The sequence below is a fragment of the Numenius arquata genome, chromosome Z, assembly GCF_964106895.1.
Source record: "Numenius arquata chromosome Z, bNumArq3.hap1.1, whole genome shotgun sequence".
Classification (NCBI taxonomy): Eukaryota; Metazoa; Chordata; class Aves; order Charadriiformes; family Scolopacidae; genus Numenius; species Numenius arquata.
In genome coordinates this window covers 38808423-38816757 of record NC_133616.1, presented here as the reverse complement: position 1 = coordinate 38816757, position 8335 = coordinate 38808423, and the positions used below count along the sequence as shown (strand labels likewise).

The 8335-nt window shown below is 40.3% G+C and overlaps 1 protein-coding gene across 1 annotated transcript; it reads right to left on the bottom strand.

The window, feature by feature from the left end:
- Nucleotides 1-1805: 1805 nt before the first annotated feature.
- CZH9orf40 (chromosome Z C9orf40 homolog) lies at nucleotides 1806-7786 on the bottom strand. Its single transcript, XM_074166707.1, has 2 exons — nucleotides 7457-7786; nucleotides 1806-3292 (listed from the first exon to the last, which is right to left on the bottom strand). Exons 1-2 carry the CDS (start codon nucleotides 7784-7786, stop codon nucleotides 3137-3139), a joined length of 486 nt encoding a protein of 161 aa, XP_074022808.1. The 3' UTR covers nucleotides 1806-3136.
- Between the last annotated feature and the right edge of the window lie 549 nt (nucleotides 7787-8335).

The window sequence follows — 8335 nt, the reverse complement described above, 5'->3', positions numbered from 1 at the left end:
CCCCAACCTTCTTCTAATTTCTTTCTACCACAGTTAACTTACCCAACACACGGTCATTAATGCAGCCTGTTTTTCATAGTAGTTCTTCAATTTCCTGACTAGGACTGAGCTTTAGGCTTCTCCTGCGGGCTTACCTATCCTAGGAACCATAAATATAGTATAGGCCTTCAGTAAACACAAATCAGAAAATATAAAACAGGCTTTCAGTTTAGAATGAGACAGGAAATTTACACAGGCCAACATGCTGGTAATACTACTTTGCTGTTTTTATCTGCTTTGAAACATATTTAGTGCCAGCATTTCACTTCTCATTAGAATACCCATACCCTTACTGTGGAACTTCCAGATGCAACACCCTTATCAACCTGGGTAGTACCTACATGATCTCTGTGGTTATACGTCTTAATCCTTTGACAGTTGTTCTTCAATTTAGAGAGGAACATTTTAGACAAAAGCAAATTCCGAGTTATCTAGAGAGAGCATAAACAATTTTTTTGTTCTGAAAGTTTAAGAACATTCAAGTGAAGATCACCAGTTTGGAGGTATTATGCTACTCCTGAGTTGTGTTAAAATTTGTGCCAACATTTTGTTATTTCAAAAGAACATTTTCTTCTCACTGGATATGAATGCACATGCAAAGTAAAACATCTTTAGTTTACTTATAACTCATGTACAGCCCTTGAATAAGAGCTCACTAGAAAAATGGAGGTGGAAGTCAAGACCAGCGTTTTGGTAGCCCACAGTGACACATGGTATCTGGAGACACCAGACACTAAGCATAGACATGTCTTGATGACACATTCTGACAGCTGTAATGCAAGGTTTAGGTAACCCATCATCACTCCCCTCACCTTGCACAGCCTTTTGTACAACCCAAACTCTCAGACTCCTTTCAGAAAATTTTCCAAGGCTTTTAAATTTGCCTCTATTTGCAAACAGATGAATGGAAAAAAATAATCAGCTCGGCAAATGCTCTGAAAGTAACCATAACATTCCAGCCCATAACCCAGAGCCCGGGACAGGAACAAGCTAAGAGGAAAGTTCTTGCCTACAGCATAATTGCAAATAAAGTAAACATATGGCTTACAACATAGTGCAATCTTGATTTGTTTTAAAGGGATTTTTTTGTTGTTATGGAAAAGCACAAATACATATTTTAGCAACAATAATAAAACTTCTTCTGTCCTGTGAATATAATGGAGACAGATTTTAATGCTAAAATGCAGTCTGTCACTAGGACATACCTACTGTGTACGAAGCTCCAAGATTTTAAGTGACTAAAGTGTGTCTGAAAAGACACTAGCTAATAATGCAAAATACTGGATCCTGAGAATACTGGGTGGTATGAAACAGTATAAAATCCACAAATATAGGAATGCATATATTACCTGGGGTAAAAAAAAAAAAAAAACAAACAAAAAACAACAACAAAAAAAAGCCCAAACACCTCAACGAATTAATGAATCTATTTCCTCACTAATTTATTTTGGCTATGGTATGGTAAACATGAAATAGCAGATGCATTCTTGCCAGAAAAGGAGTTTGCTTTTAAAACCATTTGTAAAGTACTTCCTAAGACAAAGTGACATATTTGGACTTAAAAAATAGGATTGAAAATGTGTGAGAAAAATGAATATTGTTTAAATATGTATCTAGCTAATCTGACTGCAGGTAGAAGCACAACTAAACAAGCTCCATGAAATGCTTGAGTCACTCCTTTCTTCTGTGGGTAGTAAGAGACATTACCAATCTAAAACAAATAACCAATGTACAAATAAAGATACCATAGAACACAAATACTGAAAAAAACTTTCCAAATGTTTACTAAGAAGGCTGACAAGCTAACTTTAAACAAAAAGCCCGAATAAAATGACAAAGTTATAGAAGCAACAATCTTAAGACATACAGTCATGAACTTCACACAGTAATAGTACCCAAGTTTTCAAATACACACAGGCAAAACTTTATTGTCCTTTAGCAAATACATAACAAAAAAAAAATAAAATTCACAAGTTGCCTTCTTCAATGGTGATTCCAGCAAAAATACAGTGTTTTCTATCCTTAAAGTCAAATCAAATCTGCAAAGTCTGACAGCCTGTACATACAACTTCAGGCAACTATTAAAGACAAGTATTTCTAATTGTACTTCAACTTGTAAATAAATTACAGAAGACAAGCATCAAGTTTGTATTTCACAAAAAAACCCAAACACTAATTCAATGAAAATTTCAAAAAAATTATTTGAAAAAATTTGGAAAAAAAAAGTTTGCAAGATCCACAATCTCTGTAAAAACTACACCTCAGTCAGTTAAGTTTGAAAAAGCGTATGTGGTAATTTTCCATTAACTTTTCTTGACACATCTGCGCACACCTGCCATTTCGATGCTACCTACTTGTTCAGAGCTAACATCCCAAAGAATAAGAACAGCATTAACTTGAGAATGGACCAAAAATCTAAAAGCTGGCTGCCCACTGCTTTGGGTAATGTGAAAGGAGAAAGTGAAAAAACTTTTTTACAAGGAGAATGAGAAAAACTTCCAGAACAGTGGCAACTTACAGAAGAAAATATCCCCTTTTCCTTCCTCCTCCCTGCCACACTTGTTTTTGGTTTGCATAGAAAAGGGAATGTTTTTTCTGGTTTTGGTAGACTCTTATTTTTTGGTTTAGCTATTACACACAAAAAAAAAACCACATTAAAAATCACTACAGTCTGTGTGCTTTATGAAACATTCACATGAGAAATATCTCAGGTACCACAGTTACATCTTTTTGTTCAGGACAGGCAAAATGATTTTCCATTTCCTTTTGACATGTAACATATCCCCCTGTTTCTTTTAATTGCATCCCAAAGTTCTGCTTTTCTGTAGTCATCTTTTAGCCTTGTTTCCATGTTTTCAAGCATTCTTGCTTGGCATCATAGCCTTGTCCACACTGTACACCTCCGGACAGCTTACTATTAAGTATCTAATAGTGATTATCCCGTTCACTTAGACAACTCAGACTTGCTTTTGCAGACTGACATACATTGTTTCGTCAAGAAGGCAGAAGCATGCTTATTTTTCTCCCAAGTAGAAAAACCTGAATCCAAATGGAAACAAGTTTCCTGTGAGTAGATGTACAACGATGACACAACTGATCAGGTCTCCATTTCAGTGTCCATGGTATCAGTCCTTGAAGGAGTTTTAGCTTCTGGTGGAGCTTCTCCATCTAGGTTCTGAATATCAGACAAATCAATAGTAGGCAATGGTGCTCTCCAATACAGGAATGAGTTATACTGACAGAATTCTTCTTGCTTTGAAAAGAGACAAATACACATTAATGTTTTGTTGCCTTTTTGTTTATCACAACAGTACAAAATAATAAAAATAAACTTTTATAAAAGAAACCACAACAAGGAAGAGTTACTCAGCTGTTCCACATTAATGGTTCTTACAATTTTATACAGAAAGCATGTGCGCTATCTCTAAGGAAAACACCATAGAAAATCTCAACCAAATATAATTTATTTTTGTTTTTTCAAATATTCGTGCAAAGAACTGCTGTACAACCTGTGGGAAATACTTCCATAAGTCCACCAATTTCTTCAACTTGCAATCTTTGCACAGAACAATACTGTAAAACTTGTGCAATTATTGGACTTTGCATGCGAAAACTGCTCACTGCTTTTTCTTCTCACGATGGTATACAAATTTCATCTGCATTTAGAAGCTAGTATTCAGAAGAATGTATTTAGCTCTTTTCGATCAACTCAGAGGCTGATACTTGCAGGAAAAGTAAAGCATTGGACAGCATTCCTACCACATTCCGCTGTTTCTTTTCTGTATCTACATTTTGTACTCAATTATACATGAAAAAAATGAATATCTCTTTTACGGGCAGGAAGGGGAAAGTTTAAAAACTAGTAAGTTGTATAAGAAAAACTCTGGAGGAAGATGTACTTATCTACTACTTTAATATGGAACCACAACTTTTTTTTTTTTTTTTTAAATCTCTGTTAGAAAACACACTATTTTTTATAACTACATGTTGAGGTTATGAACAGTGGCCAATCTGTGCATGTTTGTATGGACACGATACACTTAAGAGGTATTCTCAAGTCATTCCTTATGTCTTGAGCACATACTTTCTTCTGGTATGTAAAAACACTGAATGCTACCACAAACCTAAAATAATACATTTCCATGTAATACTGGTTTGTGTTTTTCCTAACATACAATCAGAATTTTGAAATATTTTACTTTAATGTCTCAGCTATAACAGGTGCTGAACAGAAGTATTTTTAACAAATAATCTGGTATAACTGTTTTGGAATGGCTCTTGAAAAATTTCATGCTTTGTCTACTGGCTCTGCAACAGAATAAAAAAATGCAATGTTCAAAAAATTCATCCATAAGTAAGTATCATCCATAAAGCCTCTCAGATACTGAAAAAGTTATGCTTCCCCACTCTCCCCTAAAGAGAGAAGTACATAAATTCACCATACTTTCCATTTAAAGAACACATTTTTCTATTACTAAAAGCACAAATCTCTCATTAACTAATCTGTTGTAGTAGGTAACCTGGTTTTACTACAAAACCCCTGTGTATCACAATTCTGTGATAATTAAGAGAGGCATGAAAGATGTAGACACTTCATAGCAGCAAGATGGCTGCACGCCTGTAGAGTACTACTAATGTGAATTTGCTCACTAGGAAAAGATTGTCTTCAGGAAAAATTAAAGAAGATGAGTTCCCATTAATGGGAATTGAAACCAAAACCAATTAAATGACATAGTGCCACAGGAACAGAAGAATTGATTATATGGAAACTGGAAGAAAGCCAAACTATAAGCAGTTGCCCATATTTGCATAAATATTCTGGTAAACTGAAATTTTTGTACTGCACAGCACTAACAACAAAGTGCAGAAGAGAAAGGGAAGATTTTCCAGTCTGTGGAGCTACCTACGCAGCGTCACTCACACAGAACTGTGCGGAGCAGGTGACTAACAAGTTCTTTGAAAAAAATCTCCAGCAATGGAGTTTCAAAAACAGTTAGGTACACTTACAAATTCTTCTTATGTTTCATCTGCACTCCCCTTATATTTCAGTAAGTTACTGCTCATATTGTGAGACCTAAGCACTTGCAAAGTCAGAACACCCCTGTGCTAGGTGCTTTCTATGCACTGAGTAAATGACAACATTCTTGTTTCAAGGAGATTATAATCTAAAACTTCATAACCACAAAAATATGCACACTTATAATTTTGGACACAGACTACACACAGGATTAATCTCAAGAGTATTCTGGTCTCCAGAGGAGCAGTATTTCAGTTTATTGGTACCTCCCAGTAACCAAGCAGCACAAAAGACAGAGGCAAACGCTAAACATTCATACATAAAATGCAAAATAAAGTATCAAATATTCACATTCACCTAAATATATTTCAAAGCAGGTTTTGAGAGAAATTCTAGCAAGGTAGGTAACATGCTGCAAACTCAAGAGATACAACAGCTCAGTTTCTATGGATGAAGTTGTTTAATTTTTAAGGAGTTAGTTTTCCAAGTCTAGCTGCAAAGGTGTGCTTGCAAATAAAACTCAAATATTTCTTGTCAACTGTAATGTAACTGGAATTGCTCATAACTTGAAAAAAAACTGTATGAAATTAACAGTGTCCTGATCATGCTTATTACTGTAATGAACTGCACAATCCACAAAGGAGTGAACAATCCCAACCTACAGCTGTATTTTCAGAAAGGTGTAAAAACCATCATCATCAGAAATATCTTTGTGAAAGATTTAAAACATACAGGTAGGACATACAGAAGATGGACGAAAACACCTCTTGTCTGTCGTTAACCGAGCTTTGTTTTACATAAAAACTGGGGTTTTTTATGCAATACCGTACTTAGGGAAACAACCTGTTAAAAATACAGTCCTATAAAAAAATTTTATAGAGAGAAATACTCTTTACAGCGTGGAAATCCAGGGGGCTTTCTGCCTTCCTACCACTGCTAAAGCTCACAACATTATATGTATAAGTAAAGAATCCAGCATTGTATTTGTGATGCAGCAAAAGTGTTCTGTAGAGGTTTGCTCAATTGGTTTAATTTGCTTTGCTTCAGAAGATGCTTGCTCTCTCTTCAAAAATGAAAGATATGATTGTGTTTTAATAATAAGGATGTGTAATTTTCATAGGACATAAAATTTTTTCCTCAATTCCTTGGTGCCTTAATTCTACCGTCAAAAACACAAAAAAAACCCAAACAAAAAATCACAAAAAATCACAAAAACAAAAAAAAAAAAACCAAACAAAACAAATCAACCAACCAAACACCAAAAAACACTACCAAAAGGCAGAGCCTGAGAAAGGAAAGCCAAGATTTTCTTTACAGACCAGTGTAAAGTGGGTGTTACACTAGCAAAGGCTTCAACTTTTCAAAACCGGAGAGTCTAAAACTGGAGTTCAAAGTCCCTCTGACCTGTTGAGACTTTCTGCCACTTCCACATCACTGGATCAAATATTTTGGTCTCCCTTAAAAGATCCAGGTGGGAGGAAAGGTGAGTTTACATATTTCAAGCTTATAGATAGGCATGAAATTTGACCTAGCGTTTTATTTTGCAAAACTAAAACTTTCCTAGTACCATATTTTGTCTTCTGGCCTACTGTGGTCAAGGTGAAATGTGGTCAAGGCCAGGGAGAATGCACGTTGTTCAACATTAATCAGAAGTGCCAGAAGTCAACCGTGCACTTCTACATATCCTGATCATTAAACAACCGATCCCCTTCCCCCGACACCGCCTTCACTAGACATTTTGGTTAGTATCACTACTAAACGCCCATCCCAAACAAAAAGTTAAGAAAGCAAATGGTCAGATATTGTAGGAAGCCTGAGCTACAGCCTCAAACAATAGAGATGATGATAATAGCAATAATATAAATAATAATATAAATAATATTGTACATATAACGTAAATGAAAATATAAATAAACTTTTCAAGCTTCCACCATACTTTTGGATGGTGATATCACTGAAGACAGACTTAACTGTGGTGAACTCCAGACAGGCAGTTTCCCGTCAAATTTTGTACTGGGGGGGAGAGGTGGTGTTTGTGTGAGGGGAGGGAAGCTAGAAACGTTACTTCTGCTTCAGGAAAGGGAAAAAAGAAGAAAGAAAAGCTTTTAAGAGGCCCCCGACTGATCAACAGCGTGAGGCAGAGAAGGAGCTGCGGGGCACTGAGCGCTGTGCTGGCTAAGGCCGAGGGACTCCGGCCACCGGTTCTGCGGGTCCACCGCCCCCCCCCAGGTGACACCCGCTCCCCGGGCGCAGCGGGCTAAGGCGGCCGCTGCACGGTAACGCCTCAGCTGCCACCGACACCGCCCACGACTTTCCGCCCGGAGGCGAGACGCCTGGGCCCGCCCACCGCAGCATCCTCCCCGGGAGGCCTCTCCGGCCGCCCCAGCCCCGCTCCGTTACCTCAACGGCCGTGGCCCGCTCTTTGCCGCGGCCACCAGCGCGTCCCTCCACCGTCCGCTCGTCCTGAGGCGCCGCGGGCCCGCTGCGCCTCCGCTGCCTGCCCCCTACGTCCCCCTGCTCCCCGCGGGGGCTGCTCCCCCGCAGCCCGGGCCGCTTGCCCGGCGGCGCCTCAGCCTCCTCCAGCTTCCGCTTCGGGGCGGCGGGGCCGGCGCTGGCGGCTTCGCCCCGGGGGCGCCGCTCGGGCGCGGCAGCGCGGGGGGGCGGCGGCTCGCGCAGGAGCCGTTTGATGGGCACGTGACACAGTAACGGCTCCGCGCGCCGCTTGGCCATGAGGGGGCCCGAGCGCCGGCGGCTCCGCAGAGCACGCGTACCCCCGCGCCAGGGCACGCACCGCCACCGCGCGGGGGCAGGGGGCATGCGCGGGCCGCTCGGGGGCGGGGCGGAGCATGATAACGAGACGGGGGGGGCGGGCCGGAGCGCGGCCCCACCCCCCCGTGCGTGACGGGCGCGCGGGGGACTGGGAGTAGCAAACACCGGCATCGTCCCCAAGCGCGAAGGGACAAGGCGAAGACGGGCGACGTGACGTCACACCGCAGACTTTAATTTCTGAGGAAATTCGAGTGGATTACACGCACTGAAAATGGGGGGAAGTGCACGCGCAGATATGAGACTTCCCCTTCGGGCCTCCATAACCGATTTTAGCGCGTACCGTGTGGAAGTAAGAGCACGAGCCGCTTTTACATTGTCAAACTCACTCCGTATAAAGAAGTATTACACTGAGGGTTCTGCAGCGCTTTATTTTACACCCGATGCCGCGTACAGTTTAATAGTGACCTCAATTAACATGGTCTTGGCGCCAGCTGACAAAACACCTTAAGC